This window comes from Mytilus trossulus, unplaced genomic scaffold (genome assembly GCF_036588685.1).
Source record: "Mytilus trossulus isolate FHL-02 unplaced genomic scaffold, PNRI_Mtr1.1.1.hap1 h1tg000398l__unscaffolded, whole genome shotgun sequence".
In the NCBI taxonomy this organism is placed as follows: domain Eukaryota; kingdom Metazoa; phylum Mollusca; class Bivalvia; order Mytilida; family Mytilidae; genus Mytilus; species Mytilus trossulus.
Genome location: NW_026963347.1, coordinates 474,912 through 493,372, shown reverse-complemented (window position 1 = coordinate 493,372; position 18,461 = coordinate 474,912). Strand labels below are relative to the sequence as shown.

At 32.9% G+C, this 18,461-nt stretch overlaps 1 protein-coding gene across 1 annotated transcript; it reads right to left on the bottom strand.

The window, feature by feature from the left end:
* Window positions 1–9,197: 9,197 nt before the first annotated feature.
* Window positions 9,198–13,300, bottom strand: LOC134702096 (uncharacterized). Its single transcript, XM_063563188.1, has 5 exons — window positions 13,207–13,300; window positions 13,016–13,095; window positions 12,112–12,276; window positions 10,416–10,511; window positions 9,198–10,009 (listed from the first exon to the last, which is right to left on the bottom strand). The coding sequence occupies exons 2-5, from the start codon at window positions 13,023–13,025 to the stop codon at window positions 9,198–9,200; spliced, it is 1,083 nt and encodes a 360-aa protein (XP_063419258.1). The 5' UTR covers window positions 13,026–13,095; window positions 13,207–13,300.
* Between the last annotated feature and the right edge of the window lie 5,161 nt (window positions 13,301–18,461).

The window sequence follows — 18,461 nt, the reverse complement described above, 5'->3', positions numbered from 1 at the left end:
TACTGAGAAGGGATATAGTTACAATACTGTGCGTCCGGTCATCAAAGATGGAATATTTTGGTATTAATATTGATTAACACATAGGGTCTTTGAATAAGAAACATAAGTGCGCTTGGTTGAAGACACATCGGTAGCCGTTGGATGTTTTGTGTTAGTTGGCCGACTGCTTGTCTCTTTGACACATTCCCAATTTTCAAATTTAAAATTTTACATTCATTCTAGGACCAGTTTTTGGTATTGTACAGGTTGTGGTCTTTTTATATATTTAATGACGGTATGATACACAACCCCCCTTTGGAGGACATAATCTTTCAATCCCTTTAATTGAGGTCTTGAGGAAGCATATCAGTAATTGATAACTGCTAGAAGTCCTTTGTTAATTTATGTATCATTGAAATTTTACTTAGTTTATTTTGTTACCAATTCTGACATCAGACTCGGAATTTTTTGAAAATGAGCTTAACTATTCATATTGCTGTTTGTTTGTTCATTCCCCCTTGGCTCGAGGTATTTGGGAGTATCGAGATCTCACACAACATGTGTATCCCCTCCACATTGTTGTGCCTGTACCAAGTTAGGAGCATCTGGCCTTTGACAGATTTGTATTTGTTTTGAGTTTTAGTGAAATTTTATGTTTTGGCCTGAACTAATAGAACATATTTTTTGTTTAGGGGCCATCTTAAGCACACACACCTCTGGGTGCGTAAATTTAAGATGTTTTGAATATGCATTTGTGGTCTTTATGTGTTTCCTGCTCTTTTGTCAGCTTGATTTCGCTTTTAATCATTCCCCATTTCCATTCTCAATTATATGAACCCATCATACATGTATACTAGTATACCAAATTAACTTTGTTCACAGCAGACCTCAAAGTAATAAAAAACAACAACAAAGGAACCGAATTTCCGAAAGTATTGGCAACATCCACAGCTATTCCTAAGGTAGACAATCATAAAAGAAATTCTAATTACATATATTCAAGTTTTTGTAACACATTTAATGTGAAATTTTACCACGCCCTATCAATTATAGTTGAACAAAATGTTTTTTAGTTATATCTACACCATCATGTAACTTTCAATAATAGTTCAAAGGTAGCAGGATTATAAATTTGTACGCCAGATGAGCGTTTCGTCTACATAAGACTCATCAGTGACGCTCATTTAAATATATTTATAAAGCCAAACAAGTACAAAGTTAAAGAGCATTGAAGATCCAAAGTTCCAAATAGTAATCTACATTTTGTTGTATGCCTGGGATATGACAATCTTTAGTTTTCCGAAGAATTCAAAGTTTTGTAAACAGGAAACAATAACAGTTACTTTCATATTTTCTTAAGCAAAAGAAAAAGAACAAGATGAACTACATGTAAGGCGCCTGTGTTGCTTACCTGATATTCTAATTTACAATTGATGCATGCAATAATGCAACCGTTATACTTTTGCTTTTGTTTCAGAGATGTAAAAAAAGCCCCTGCATTTCCCCCCTTTGTTATATTTTAAGCCATGTCTGCCATGTTGGTTGGCGGAGAAGGGTCACCAGAAACATTTCTTTAACTAGGTTCTATAATGCTTATTGTGGCCAAGTTTTGTTGAATTTGTCTCAGTTGTTTCTGCAGAAGACGTTTGTAAACGATTACAAACATGTATGAGTAATTAAATTTGACTTTAGAGAGCAATAACTCCTTGGTTGGCCAGGTAATCGGACACATTTTAAAAATATATACCCCGATGATGAGTGTGGCCAAGTATGGTTAAATTTGGCCACGTAGTTTCAAAGGAGAAGATTTTTATAAAAGTAAACAACGATGGACGACGGCAACGACTGAAGACTGAAGCAACATGTCGAGAATAAAATTGAGAATGGAAAGAGAGAATGTTTTTTTAAAGAGACAACTACCCGACCATAGACAGATAACAGCAGAAGGTCACCAATAGGTCTTCAACGCAGCGAGAAACTCTCACACTCGGAGGTGTTCTTCAGCTGGCCTCTTAACAAATATATATACTAGTTAAATGATAATCATGATAATGGACGTCATACTTAACTTCAAATTATACACAAGAAAATAAAATCAAAAAGACTTTCAAAGGTCAGAGGCTCCTAACCTGGGACAGGCGCAAAAATGCGTCGGGGTTGAACATGTTTTATTTTATATTCCAACCCTCCCCCTATACCTCTAGCCACTTGGCCCTATATTGGAAGGGGGGCTTATTTGTTGAAAAGTGTTCCTGTAATAAATCAAATTCAATTGATTTTTTTTACTTTGATATAATATTTACGGCACATAGTTTATTTAAAAAATCAATTACAGAATTTAGATGTTTCTGTTGTGTCTTGGATAATATTCGGCAAAATATGTGAAAGCATTACGGTATTTTTGCATCATACCTAGAAGAGAGGCTTAAAAAATAATCCCGATCTACCTAAATTTGGTAGAGGCTTACATTCTTAGTATTAAATATCATGCATCTCAATTAATCTTGTACTTACGTTCACATATGCCGTTCTTTTCTATATAGTTCGGACAACACTCCACTATCAATACATCTTTTGAAATGTTACGAACCACGCTATAAATAGAAATACACCAAAACGTTACCCGTAAAAATATGAAAAAACAAAATGATATACGTGTGCTTTAGTTGTGATGGTTGTTTTAAAATTTCTTACTTTTCAACAGTTTGCAAATTTCTAGGACAAATATTCGTCGAAGTCAAATTCAGAGTCCTGGATATCTGCAACAACTGATATGCTGTTATGTATACTATAATTAAACTGTACATTTTGAGAATAGATTAAACCTTAATATCAATTACACAATTCTGTGATACAAATATTTATATTATGTTATGAATTATTATTCAATTACTTCCTTTTTGCTATTTGGAGAATATCCTGTGAAGAATGTTTATTGACCAATCAACTGCAATGATTTGCACAGAAAATGCACAAATACACGATTCATTTGGCTTTGTCTTTTTGTCTTTATCAAACCAATATATCGGGTGTTCATTTCTACAAAACCTTAACGTTCTTAATATGCAATCGGTTAGTTTTTTCTATATAGAGAAATTTGATTTTGATAAGTGAAAATAGTTCTAAATTGTTTAAGATGTATCAATTTCAAAAGACCACTAATTTGTTCTTGCTTTATAATTAACTGCAGAGTATGTCTAATAGTGCATTCATGACATGCACACTGTTGTCATCTTTCAGCGTTGGAGATATAGTTTATAATTTGTGATTAGAACTTTAATTGTGTCACACATAATGGTGACTTGGTAATATGAATATGGTCACTTCAGGTCTTTTTAAGACCGACTGTAAAAACTTTTGCAAAAGTTGAGCACCCGTTTGACTGAGGGATGTTCAAGTTCGCTGCCACGTCGGGTCAAAAGGAGGATGTTAAATCCGATAAATGCCGTATAGAGCCCCACGCTCTTTGAACGATTAAAACCCTTGCAACAACTATTTGGTGGTCCATATGCGGCTGTTGAAAAGCAAAATTTCTTTCTTACATGTAATCCAATTCACCGTGTTTTATGAGTGTGAACAAATAGTTATCAAAGGTACCAGGATTATAATTAAGTACGCCTCGATCACTAGGCAGCAGTTCTTCAATTTTACTGACATTTTTGTAACCGATTGCGTAATATTTCAGCTTGTTCTACATTATATTAATACATTTATCAAGACTGAGAAGAACAAGAAAAAGTCATCCTAGTGCCATTCGTTTGATTAGATGTTATGAAAAGGCCTTTCGAGCTTTTTAGATGAAGGTACTCATCAATAAGATTTAAGAATTATCAAAAACTGAGCACCCTAGTACACATCCATTGAACAGTTAATATGGCTGATTTTGAGATAACTCAAGGATAATGTATTTTCTATAGGCATTAATGGTGATTTTAATACTAAAGGAAAGGATTATTGTGTTTTCCCGCTACATAACGTATTAATAAGAAGAAGCAGTAATTAGTCACTAAACAAGTGTTGCCGTGATCAGTTACCTGATATAGCAACAAGCAATAATTAGTATAGCCGTAAACAGTAATAGTATACACCTATTGACTGGGTGTGAGGGTAATAGCAAGTTTGTTGTTCCTGAGATATCAATTATTGCTCAAGGCAAAGCCGAGAGCAATAGTTGGTATGCGAAGGGACAACAAACTTACTATTATTCGCACCACCAGTCATTAGGTGTTTTTTATATACCAAATTAACTAATTTTCTAAAGTGTACAAGTATCATCTGAAAGAAAAGAAAAATATGTCACATGTGTTGACATGCACAAGATGAACTAAACATTTTTTATAGTTCTTCTTGTATTTGTAAATATTTCATTAATTGCAATCAAGACTAGTCTAGAAATACTTCTGTTAAATTTTCCGTGCATATGATACATTTTAGCTAAGATACACCAAATGCAAATTCACTTTTAGAATACTACTACAAAACCCATATTATGAACAAGGTACTATATCTTAGATCTTTAAAAATGCGTGCTAAGATTTTCTCTCTTTTACAATTGCTTCTTGTAAGTCAATCGACACAAACAGTTTATATTTACAATATTAGGGTATGACGTTGCCAAGCAAAATAGTCAATGACATCATTATTGTCCAATGAAAAATAAGCATGAAAAGTACGGGAAAGATGATTATGAAACTATTAACCGGGGTAATAGTCTTTGAAACTATTGACTGACAAATAGTCTGTGGAATGAAATAGCACAACTATTTCATTATTTTTTATATAGAAAAAACATACTGAGGTATAATAATATAGTTTATTGATTTACATTATCAAATACTTTTTTATACACTAGTGCCAAAGTTCTTTTATTTTTATTTTTTCTAATTATTTTATATAAATTAATACTTAAGAAATAATTCTTTCATGCCATGCTCTATGCTCATTTTAACATGGGTAGGCATTATATTTGTTAATATCTTAATACCGAGCGTTAGCGAGGTATTAAATGTTTACAAATATAATGCCTACCCATGTTAAAATTAGCATAGAGCATGGCATGATAGAATTATTTCGATTCTAATAGGAATATTTTGAACTTTTGTACTTCGAGGCGGACCCAAAGTAGACGCTCGAAATGTCGCCATTTTGATTTGATGAACAAAAACGTTATAGAAAAATCAACAGTTTATCAATAAAAAAAGAACAGAAACATTTAAACTTACGTTTAGAATGTTTTTATTTAATTTCGTAGCGAGTAACACCAACAAAAATGTCCATTTTGATCTCTGAGGTTGTTCAAAATTCATCTGACGTTGCAATTTCAATTGTGACGTCAATCACGTGCAGCCCATGTTCTATTCGAATTAGAACATGGCTTTGTACCCAAAGCTAAAGAAGAACGTCATATAAGAATTAATCATAGTAATAGTGTAAAACATCAACTTGTAGAGTTTTGTGTGTATATTAAATAACAATCGTCTCTTTCTATATACATATGCATGTTGTCAAAATGAAGAAGACATCACTCTATTCAAAATGCATTATTCAATTACATGAAAACGATACATCAGACATCAATGGAACTTCAATTTGTTTTATATCCCCCAAAAATGGATAAAAGGAAGTCGTGACTTCAGTGTTGCATTAATAGTTTTTTCCATATTCATATTTATCAGCATGAAATGAATACAAGAAATACTCCCCTGAGCTATGTTCATATAATTTTAAACGTTGTTTGATAAAAAAAATCCGAGAATACCGAAAGGAAATATCTGTGTCCTGTAATATTACATAATGCAAATTTATCTATACGTAACTCTGGTTTATTAAATTGATATGTTCTTTTCAATTTGGTGATGCTTTTCCGAAATAGATTATGTGTAGTACTGGTAAGAATTGATTATGAAACATTTTTCAGTTGTACTCCTAAGTAACACGAGAGTTAACCTCACATGCAAAACTTTCGTTTATAATAATTTCCTTTTTTTAAATTTATTTGTTAAGCATAAACGGAAATATATGAATTAACATACTATAACCGATAGGAAATATCATTGTTTGAGTTATTAGTGTTCAAGGACCAAAACCTATAAATAAAAGTTTGACATATTAATATATTCTTCCAATGTGTTTTCTAAATACGGTCACATATTCAAGGTTCGTCAAAATGTTAACATTTTTATTATTCAATTTCATTCTATGCATTTACTGACCTGATATTTAACAAAAGTTGTTTGACCTCATCACCTCACTTAACTTACAGGAAGACCGCTTTACTTATGTTGTCTTTGATAGAATTGTATATCGGTAATATGCGATAGAACTTGTAAACATATTATATTTGAATTATAAACTATATTTCAGAAACCTATGAAATGTAACAGTCAGAGACAACTACATAATTTAGTAACAGGATACTGATACAGAGTAAAACCACCAAAATACTGAGCATCGAGGAAAGTTCAATCGGGAAGTCCTTAATTACATGTCAAAATCAAATGACACAACACATCAAACGAATGGACAACTGCTGTCATATTACTGACTTGGTACAGTCATATTCAGAATAATGAGGCGGAACAAAAGAAAAAGGAGAAAAGCTGTAAAAATATAAAATCAACACATCAGCTTGAACAAGAAAGAATACTTAACTAAATGTTCCTTGTTTTGAACATAAAAAAGAAAAAGAAAAGCAAAGCACACACTAATTCGTGATTACTAGTAATTGTTATCGTGCATTTTTAAAAGAAGGTTTGTGCAAAGGTTAAACTTGTAACTGATTTGCGAATATATTCACTCTTATCTGCATTTGCACTTGTAATGCATCACATACCTGTATAAAATTGCAAAACTAATTTTGAAGCTGTTATCCATTCGTTTGATGTGTACGAGCTTTTAATTTTGCCATTTGATGAGAGACTTCCCGTTTTTAATTTTCCTCGAAGTTCAATATTATTGTGAGTTTACGTTTTAAACGATATTTAATACATGAGTTATACTCGAAAACCGAGATGACGTGTGGTGCATTATTGCTGCCTTTATATGGTAAATAATAGAAAACCAATGAACAAAAATGTATAACAAAAGTAACAAGTAATTGTTAAGACAAACTACATATTGGGAGGAACTGGTTTATAAAACTCCTACTATTCAGAGTCATTAATTCATTAAATATATAAAATGAAATCTTTGCCAGTTAATTGTATAACGTGACAGCAAACCTAAACTTATCAACCATTTGTCAACTAGAGCATATATGTTTGGATAACTGAAAATATATATGACGTTAATTAGTAGGAAAGACACACGTTTGATTCATTTTGCTGCTTGTAATGCTGATGAAATAAACACGAGCAATAAACAATGTGTATGGATAAAAAATAATTATTTCTGCAAGCTCTAATTCAGGAATTTTCACGGTCTTGTAATATTCTAATGTGAATAACTATAGGGATGTTTTAACTGGCTTCATCTTCTTTATGATTTTTTATTATTTTAAAATGCGTGCGTTAAACAAAAAGAAATATAAATATTGAAACAGGAACACATTTTGACAAATAAAAACATGTCCGTCTTTCAACACACAAAAATCTAATGCAATTTATTGAAACAACTTACTGTATTGCAGGGGGATATGATATATCTATTTATTATATATTTTTGTAATACTACACAATTTTACCACATGCCAGTGGTCACGTGTTAATACCCTGTATGAAATGTTCCATATGTAATGTACACGGAATATAGTAGGAAAATTGCTTTGAATTCCTACCAGAAAAGAGTAATATTTCAGTCAGAAAGTAGTAGGAATCTATATTGTAGTTGTGTGACCCGAGCTTGCAGCATTGTGTTCCAACACAACATTCCATTCTTTCCCTTCCAAAATTTGTGAACTGGAACTTGCTTGCATTTAACAGCGCAAAACGCATGTCATTAGCAAACAAAACATTGACAAAGATTAGTTACCAGGAAGAAAGACTTTCTAGTAGAAATTTATAAATTAATTCTTGTAGGAAGCTTGTACTTGTAGTAGGAAAATAAATAATCAAATCAGATTTTCAAAACAGATACAAATCCGTACAGACTTTTAAAATTCGACCTAGGTAGTAGGTAGGATTGTGGTAGTAGGATTAGAAAAAAAATCCAGTCAGAATTTTGTTCATTTACGATGTCCGCCTACTTTCTATATGGAATCTTTGTTCTAGGTAGATTTCTACTTCATTCCTACTATTGTCTAGGTTAATTATTATACTTCTTATTTCGTACGGGACATCCCGTCCGGTCATACGCATAAAAAGTGTTTTAACTACATCCTGTATGAAAATTCAACTTTTGCATATGTCCATTATGTTGTTATCAATTATATTCCCCTGTATCAAATCAAAGCTCTCCGACCCAATTCACGAATGTATTGACATTATTTTCGTGATTTTACTTTATCGACTTAACTGTTTAAGACATAATTCATTCTAATGGCAGATTCAATTGTAGCCGCTTGTTTATATTGATTGAAGTGGTTACTGCTATATAGTGCATTTGTTCCAAAACTGCAATTTTGTCACCGGGGACTTTCGTTAAGTGGGTGTCAGTTGTAGAAACAAAAACATCGTGACCCTGTGCAGTGAGACTAACAAAGAATCCAGACAAGTACTGTAAAAAAGTACAAGCGCGGGAATTGAATGATCAGACATTAGCGAAACCAACAAGTTATCACAATTAAATAAATGACAGATGAATAAGCAAATGCGTTGTTTTTACGTCTGCATGAACAACGACCAACGGTTTAATGACTATTTTACACATTCATAGTTTTAAGACCGATGGCAACATTGACACCCAATTTAATTATTCATATAAGTAACAAATGGATTAAATGACTTCGCGCATAACCATTTACATCGTTTAAGAAAACAAATGCGCTCTTAAGACACCAGATTAGAATATAAATTTTTCCGATTGTGTCCTACTCTTGAGCACTTTTTTTTAAATTTAGCTTGAATGTGCATGGCCGGTGATACCAGCTTAACAGGAGACGCTCATACAATTATCTTAATTTTGATTTTTATTCTAATTTGTATATATGTTTGTGAAACTTGAACATCGGAACACTACTTTTGTCCTTTTTGTCAGCATATTGCATAATATTTTGTAATAACAACGGTTTCGACCAGCTTAACTGTTACTATTGTTGTCTTCTTGTGAACAGACAGCTTTATTTAATTGTTAGTTTGCTGGACACTAAAATCAACACAAGGGTTCTCTTCGCCTTTCTTCAGCTTGTTGTGATTTGGCGGCTTTTCATCACAACCGTTTATTGGTGTGTCAGGTTCGGCATACTTGTTTATTACATTCGGTAAATCACTGGTTCCATACATAAATTGAGTAACTGCCTGTAATTTTGTATCATGTGCGATCATACTTTCTGGTTTCTGAAATTGTTCATACTTGTTACTTGAAATCTGACTGTCTTTTTGTAGGGATTGATACGTATGAGAACATAAATTTTCGCTAGTATCTTCACCATCACCCGATGAACTTTTGATAAACTGATGAATCGTCACTGGTACTCTATTTCCATGTGAATGTTCATGCGTATTTTCCTTAGATGTAGAAGAACTTACACTTTCGCTACCTATAGATGAGGAGCAAGTTAAAATTTGATCCTCCGATTTTTCTCCCTCTTCTATTTCAGCTTCGAAAACAGGATCAAGATAATCGGTTTTAACTTGTCCAGTGATTGTTGTGCTATAAGTACTTTCTTGTGGAACAAAATATACAGCTTCCATCCTAGATTGCTGTGCTGTCACGCATAAACCTGGCGTGATATCTGTTAATACATTTTCGTCAATTTCGTCGTAAGTGCCAGTATACGGAGAAGTTGTAGTCGATTCCCAAACTACTTTTTCGCTTTTAGATCTTTTAGTTGATTTTCGCTGTTGGTAAGAACGCAATAAATGAGTAAACGCAGTCAACACTATAACGGCAGCTATACAAAGTGTATACAAAAGCCAATCCATATTTGATGATCCTACAAAAGTGAAATCAATTTATCACGGCAGTAGATATACAAGTGTACAATTTACTAAAAGACACAGAACTGCGATTCACGAAACTTTGCATCACTATTGTAACTTAATCAGAATTAAAAGAAACGGTATAGTGAGTATACTTTTCTTTGACTTTTATACACACATATAACCCCAACCGGTACCATGTGATTAACAGACAACTTTCCAAATCGTGCAACTCCAAAAACATGCGGATTTGATATAGTCACTATAAGAATCAATTGTTCGATGACATCGGTTGCACCGATTGACCTCTACCCAACCTATATATCGCATTTTTTTTTTAAATTGGATCTGCTTATTGCAAATAACATGGCAGTTACTTTTGCTATTATTTGAAATAAACAAATTGTTGCTACTACCTACCATTGTATTTTATTGTTGTCTCTCCAATAATGATACATTTACTCGGAATGCTAGTAGAAATTATTAATGTGGCAGTACTGTCTTCATAGGATATATCTGCAATAAAATTCTTAAGAATTATTTTTTTTTTTATCTGTGTAGGTTTCACATGGATTACTGTCGTATACCAAAGAAGATCATTAGACGTTATTATGTTTAAATTGTCAAATTCAGTAATTATAAGCATATACGATTTAATTAACTTTTGGGGGGGGGGGGAGAAAAAAAGAGTAAACGAATATAGAAATATGATGAGCCCTTGACTCTTTCCGTTAATGCAGAAAAAACATTGATAAATATAGGCGTTCATTTGTTGTGCTGGATGTGTCGATTCGTGGTCTGATGGGGAACGTTAAATCCGAAGCCTGGTCTGTTGCACTCTCTGTTCGTTACAGAACCCATAGTACAACTCTAAAATATTATAGAGTCCAGATTTATCCATTTGCGAGGCATGTTTTCTTCCCTTATCTATGCATACTCTCCTTGCTTATCCAAAATACATGGCATTATTCCCGAATTTCCAACCCGTTTATTCGGTCTTACCTCTTATATGTAGGAAGATCCATAGATTCTGTTTAAACTATATTTTTTTTAAATTTTCCACCAACTATTTTTCATGCAGTTTATAGGGGTATCGCAAGATGTCTTTAATATGTTTTGAATATTATATCAAACATTTATATTACGCTTTGAAACTCATCCTTTTTAGCCGAGGACCTTTTTTTAAGAGTTATTACCCCAAACAATGTTTGTTTTTCTTGTTTGTGTATATCCTCCTCAGGAAAATATAATTCGTGTTCATGTTTGATCGTTACCTCCTCAAAATTTTTGTAGAGTTGATACATTTTTGCTTTGTGATGCTAATTGTTGAACTATTTCAGAATATGAGTGATTGTCAATGTTTAAAGCCCCTTGTAGAGCAATTTCCTATATCATCGAGAAGGTGTTTAATGTAAATGAAAGCCAGGTTTCTTTGGAGAATAAAACTGGCATTCCCAGTAAATAATGTTCGGAACTGAACAACTGGCTATTATGCGTTAACGCAGTGATATTACAAATGTGCATTTTGTTTAGTTTGAGACGAGTTCCACTATATTCACTTTTCATAGTAACACGATAGTGGATTTCCGGAAATAATTAATTCCATAATATAAATGTAATCCGGTATGTAAATTTAAATGCATGGTACATGTATGCTAATGATTTTTCATCCAGAGTAATTAATAAACCTATTACTCATTGATGAAGTGACCTTTAGTTGTTAATTGTTTAATCATTTGGTCTTAAGTACATGTATCAGAACTATGAAAAAGAAAAAAATTAATTTCAATATTATCAGTTTCGGCACTAAACTATGCAGCTATTGTGACAACCTTCATTGTGTTAGGATCTTACATTTAAATTGACAATGGAAATGGGAAGTGTGCCAAAGAGCCAACAACCAATCCAAAGAGAAAACAACAGCCGACGTCCAACAATGGGTCTTCAAAACAAAAAGAAGCTCCTGCACAAGGAGGTGTACTTCAGCTGGCCGCTTAATTAAATGTATACTAGTGTTGTGATAAAAGACGGCATACTAAACTCCGAACTATACACAAAAAAATAAATTTAAAATCATACAAGACTAACAAAGGCCAGAGGACATTGACGATATTACCTTGATCACAATTGTCTCCTCTATGACCTGTTTTACAAACACATCCGAATATATTGTGACATTCTTGGACTGAACTACAATTGCATTTAGCTTTGCATAGCATTCCATAAGAACCCGGTAAGCACTGGTTTATACAGGACTTTCCGTAAGTTCCCGCTGGACATGCTGAAAACATAAAACATTGTGATGAAATTTAAACTCCTTCCAAACCCATATCTCTTCCTCTATTTCCCCCTCTCTCTCATGATCTAGATCTAGAATAGGTTAATATCATAACAATGCCCATGTTGATAATGTTATATACATATGTTCATCGATCCCTCAATTTCAACGAATACCTAATTGAGAAACGAAACGTACCAACAGGCGTTTGAAATAGTTAACCTATTGCAAAATTCTTAACGAATGTCTGGTTCCTTACTCCAAAATGATCTTCAAACAAATTAGACTTATATTGAAACTATCACCATACCTAATAAACATATACATGGAGAAGCAACACGACGGGTGTCACATCTGGAGCAGGATTTGTTTACCCTTCCGGAGCACCTGAGATCACCCCCGGTTTTTGGTGGGCATAGTGTTGCTTAATCTTTAGTTTTCTATGTTGTCTTTTCTGTACTATTGTTTGTTTGTATGTCCTTTTTTTAATTTTCAGCCATGGCGTTGTCAGTTTTTTTTTCTATCTACGTGTTTGACTCTCCCGCTGGTATCTTTCGTCCCTCTTTTGTTTACTATTTGAATATCATATTATTACCATAGTTCATTTTGATTTAAAAGACAATGAAACAGTTATTTTATATATCATTGTATATTTTTTGTTCTCCTTAACTCGTCATTTGAACATAAACTATTTTATTTGATTCCCCGTTATTTTACCATGTAAAAGCCCGATAATACTTACGTTTACACATGCCGTTTATTTCCAAGAAGTTTGGACAGCATTTTACTCCAAACGCATCCTTTGAAATGTTTCGAAATTCACTAAAAAAAGGAAGAAATAAATCGATTTGTTATGTGTAAAATAGTAGAAATAAAGACAAATATATTGATAAAATAGCTACATATGACTAATGAAAATAAAGTTTTACGTACTCATTTATTGATGGCAACTTCTCAGGGCAAACGTTGTCCGAGGTCGGACTCAGAGTACTTGATATCTGCAACAAATATGTTACTGCTACAACCATTAAACTATAATCCATTATTAAAAAAACTATTCATGACCGGAAATAAACTTTGGGTGTTTCTCTTATAATTTAATATATAATTTTAATTTAAAAACTTCCCCTTTCCCTTTACATGCAAATAATCCTGTGAAATGTATGATGCTTTTAAATCCATCATGCAAAGTTCATCGTTCATGCAATTGTTTATTGTGTTTTGTTACTTTAAGGTTATATTGCTCTTCAACTGTTTCATTTGTTTTCTTGATATTTGGCATTGAGCGTTTAAGGGGGCTCGCGGGTCTAAATCCTTTTTTTTCTTATTAAATATTTGATTTCTCTATATTTTTCTATAAATAATCTTTATTTTATACCTAATAGAAAAATAAAATTAACTAATTAGATCACCGTTTATTTACGCTCACAATCTGCCTTCGAAAGAAGCATACATTTTTGTTAATGTCCCTTTTTTCTGTTGAACAACTAGCAGAAATAGCGGTTATATCGAAATTAAAAAAAAATGAACAAATTACAGAAATCGCTTAAATTTTACAATTATTTAGTTTATGTGCAGCTCCTTTGAAAACGACAATAAAAAATACGGGTCACCGATGAGTTAAAAAAGTTCTTTCAATCTTAATGCCACAAAATGGTATTTTTGCACTTAAGGCAGATAATTTGGAGCATTTTCAATGATACATGTATTTACATTTTAAAAGTCATCTTGGACCAACACGAATGGATTTTTGGGAATGAGTTTTGTGCCATATGATAATGTCACAACTACTAAAGGTAATGAATAAAATTTGTAATGAAAAATAAATGTTTAATTTTTTTTCTGAAAATCTTATACCCAAGAGCCTCTTTAAGATGAGGTAAATCCAGAATCCTAGCCTTTATAACGCGTTGTTTTCATATGCTACCAACTTAGCGAGCTTGCAATGAAGCAAATTAAAAAATAACGCTGTTTATAACGTTTCTGGTTTTTTTTTATTGAATATTCTGCTTTCTACAAAATGACGGGACTTTTTTTTTTATAGCAATTCATTAAATAGAGCATGATCGTGACAGTAGATAAACATATATATTTGAAGCAATAGTTTTGGAGTCACAAAGGAATAACCAAACCAACTTGCTCTCTGAGGGCTAAATTGGAAATAAAAGAGGGATGACAGATGACAAATATGTCAAATGGACATGCTTTGATACTATATCTGCTCTTGAATATTTACTAGATAACATTTTTGTTCGCTTTGAAGATTCCGTTTATCGTCAAGAAATAGGAATTCCAATGGGGACTAGCTGTGAACCACTCATTGTGGACCCGTTTTTGTATTGCTATGAGTTACAAGTTATGACAAAAAATCAGCAAAGAACTATCGAAACAATATCTGATACACAAATTTAACAATACTTTTAGATATTGGATGATATTTTGGCTCTACAAAATGACGAGTTCAGTATGTATACTATAGAAATTTATCCTGTTGAACGTACTTTAAATAAAGCTAATACAATGCCCATTCCTCGATCTTGATATCTTTATCATTAATACGAGTAAAGGAATGCTTAATACTAAAATGTATGATAGAAGAGGTGATTTTTCATTTCCTATTGTAAATTATCAATTTTAAGACGGTGACCTACCATCTTACGGTGTTTATATATCTCAACGTGTACGATTTGCTCGGATATGTAACGATTTTTTAGATTTTAACGAGAGAAATTTATGTATTACTGAAAAATTATTACACCAGGGTTTTCGATATCACAAACTAGTAAACAAATTTATTAAAGTTTATCATCGGTATAAGGCCATATTTGGTAAATATAGCTTAACATGCAGACTTCTTATACTTTCAGGTATTTCAATTCCCGTTTTTTGTATGGAAATATTCTTTATAAAGCAAACAAATGTCAGTATTCACCACAATGATGCAATCGTTAATATAACTACATGTATGTGAAATGTGAGCGTATTATTCAAATAATGTTTCTTAAAACGTGATAATGAAATACAAGCAGTTTACTTCAAAAAATTGTAAATCTAGAACGAATATGTATTCGCCTTCGGATTAAAATAAAAAAAAACACATTTTATGTACTAGTATATGAGGTAAATTATAAAAATAAAATGTCCACATATCCATCATCGCCCATCAATAATACAAATGTACAGATAACATCATTCTTTCAAATCAAATCTGAACATTTTAATGAACCTGTGGAATCCACACGATTGTTTCCCCTCTAATTGAACATACTGATACAAACTATATTTTAGAGTGACGAGACATTTGAAATATTAAAACAAACATTTTTTTTTATATTTTTGGCAGTTTGCTGCGAAGTTAGAAATTGTCCCCACTGCTAGTACATGTTGGTCCTTTAGTTCCTCCAGTACTTTTAGCGTTATCTGTTATATAAACTGTAATGTTGTTCAGTGTTAAGCCTACCGGATTAATGAATCAAAAAACCACCACAGACGCAACACATGACTGTAAAGTCTCACATTTATTTTTCTAAAGTTATTCCCCTTTATCCATTACATCTCAATAAAACACAGGACAGCTTTTACAATTGAAAAGGTTCGTAAAATAATCAAATTAAGTTATATGGATATCATGTCAGATTAACGTTAACATGAAGACGAATGGTGCCACATGTAGAACAAGATCTGATTACTGATCCGGCGTACCTGAGATCTAGCCAAGTGTTATGGTTTAGTTTGATTAGTCTCTAGTTTTCTTTGTTATGTCTTGTGAATTATTATATGTGTGTTGTCTTTCTTCTATTTTAGCAGTGGCGTCATCAGTTTATTTTCGATTGATGAGTTTGAATGTCACTCTTTTATCATTCGACCCTCTTTTTTAGCAATAAAATAAAATCTAAAATAGCTCATACTTTTGATGTCTTCGATGTCTTATAAACAATGAGAAGGAACCACAGTTTAAATTATACAACAATAAGAACAAAGACGTAAATATGAGTTACATGTAATAAAACATATCAAAGTTCCAAAATACGATATACAGGAAAAGTAAAGCAGTGGAACAATAGAATGATCAATACATATCTGAGAACTTTGTACTTACATGTAGGACGAAAGAATTATTATTTTTTCATTCGTTCAGATCTGCTTTTTTCATGATTATCCTAAATCAATACTTATCAACGAAGATATGCATTACGAGATTCAGTTTATTTCATAATTGAAAATACAAAAGTGACAAGTGAATAACAAACAGTCGCAAAAGTTAAGTAAAAAAAACATATTCATCAGTTATATCGAGAGAGTACAGATATCCTGTTTTAATACCAGTATATATCACTTTTTATCACAGAAATGTTGTTTGTTCTGAACCTTTACCCTATTTATAGTTTTATATGCACGTATACCGTTTTCTTAGTGATCGAAACAAATAAAAACACAGCCTTATTGAACGTATCTGCAATACTCGTAGTGTAATTAATCATCATTGATGGCAACATAGTACATTTTGAAAGTACAGCATCTGTTCAGCCTTTATTAAAACTTAATATACTGAGTGCCAATGAAAACGCAACACTAAGTTTAAAAAAAAAACATTTTCAATACAAAATAATATTTTCTGTACAGTAATTGTTAATGACAGTTAAAGGGTTTATCTAAAGATAAAAGTCAAACAAAAATGTTCAATAACCTCGTTTCGAATTCAATACGTTTATGCAACACAACGCTAAAATTCACTAACTTACAGTCTAAATAACAAATGTGTCCACCGCGTGCTGCCACTCAATCTCTACAACGACGCTACATTGACCTGACCAGACGTCGGATACGGTGTTGTGGAATGTTTTCCATTCTTCCCGAAATGCAATTTCTAGTTGGCGCATCGTAACTGGTGGTTGCTGTCGTTGTCTCACTGCTTGTCCATATTGATCCCAAAAGTGTTCAATTGGACTCAAATCCGGCGCAAAGGCTGGCCATGGAAATGTTTGAACATGGTAATTGTTAATAAACGAAGTTGTGGGTCGTGCGGAATGTGCACGAGCGTTATCTTGCTGAAAAATATTCACATCTTGATGTCTAGCCATAAACGATATAACCTGATAACGGTCGACCGGAAAACTTCTTATCAATGTAGCGTTGAGCGTTTGACTTGCCAATGATAGTAATGAGTTGAGTTTCAGGGTTGAACGATATTCCTCCCATACCATGACACTAATACTACCCAAACAATCTGTCTCTAAGATACTAGAACACGAATCTGCATAGAATTTTCCAACTTGTCTGCACATACGAGTTAGTCAATCACTACGGCGTATATGGAATCTTGATTGTGCCGTCCATAACATGCATACGACAATTGTCAATTGACTGTGTGACATATCTGACGCTGTGTCCATCTAAGGCAATTTTGGCGTCATACTGCTGTCAGCATGTTACCACGGAAAGGCTTCCGTATCCTTAAGAAACTGCCGCGCAAACGACGTGTTACTGTGTTTGCTCCAATTTGTCTCCTATGAGAGCCGACTGTCTTACGTGCTGTTTGGACAGCCGTACGGAAACGATCTCGCTGAAGCTGAAGACGAGTGTATCGGTCCTGTTGGGCAGTAGTTGCTCTCTTTCTTCCGGGACGTGGTGTATGATTTAAAGATCCAATTTGGTTGAATCCTTGGATAAGTCTGGTAATTGTTGGGGCTGAACATTTCATTCTGCGTGAAATTTCACGACTTGTAATGTCTCCTTGCACCATGCCCCAAACTTCATGTCTATGGTTGTCTGAAAGTCTTGACATTTACGGCTAAGTTTATTGCAGTGGCTTACGAAAAAGGATTTGAATGTTCAATTCTTAAGCAAGTCTTTCTGAAACAAACATAAGATCTTCCTATATCTATTAGAAAATCACTTGTGCATAAAAAATCGGTGCACTCGACTCACCTCCTTTTCTGTAACCAAGCACTTAATTTTTTTCTAAAATCATTCAAGCGTAAAGTTGTTGAAAGAAGTCTGACGATTCATTTTCAAACCGATATAGGTAATCATATTAAAAAAAACATATTTATATTTTTAAATATTTGATATTTACAAGTTTTGTGTTTTCATTGGCACTCAGTATATATGTAAATGATATATATGTGAAGACATTTTACTTATATATCTATAAGTGATCAATTTTATTTGGCAATCGCCAATGGCAG

Bases quoted from the DNA above. Each gene is read 5' to 3' on its own strand.
- LOC134702096 (XM_063563188.1), bottom strand. The intron at 10,512-12,111 runs GTAATATCGTCA...ATTTTATTGCAG, and splicing joins AGGAGACAATTGTGATCAAG to ATATATCCTATGAAGACAGT. The intron at 10,010-10,415 runs GTAGGTAGTAGC...TCACTTTTGTAG, and splicing joins GACAACAATAAAATACAATG to GATCATCAAATATGGATTGG.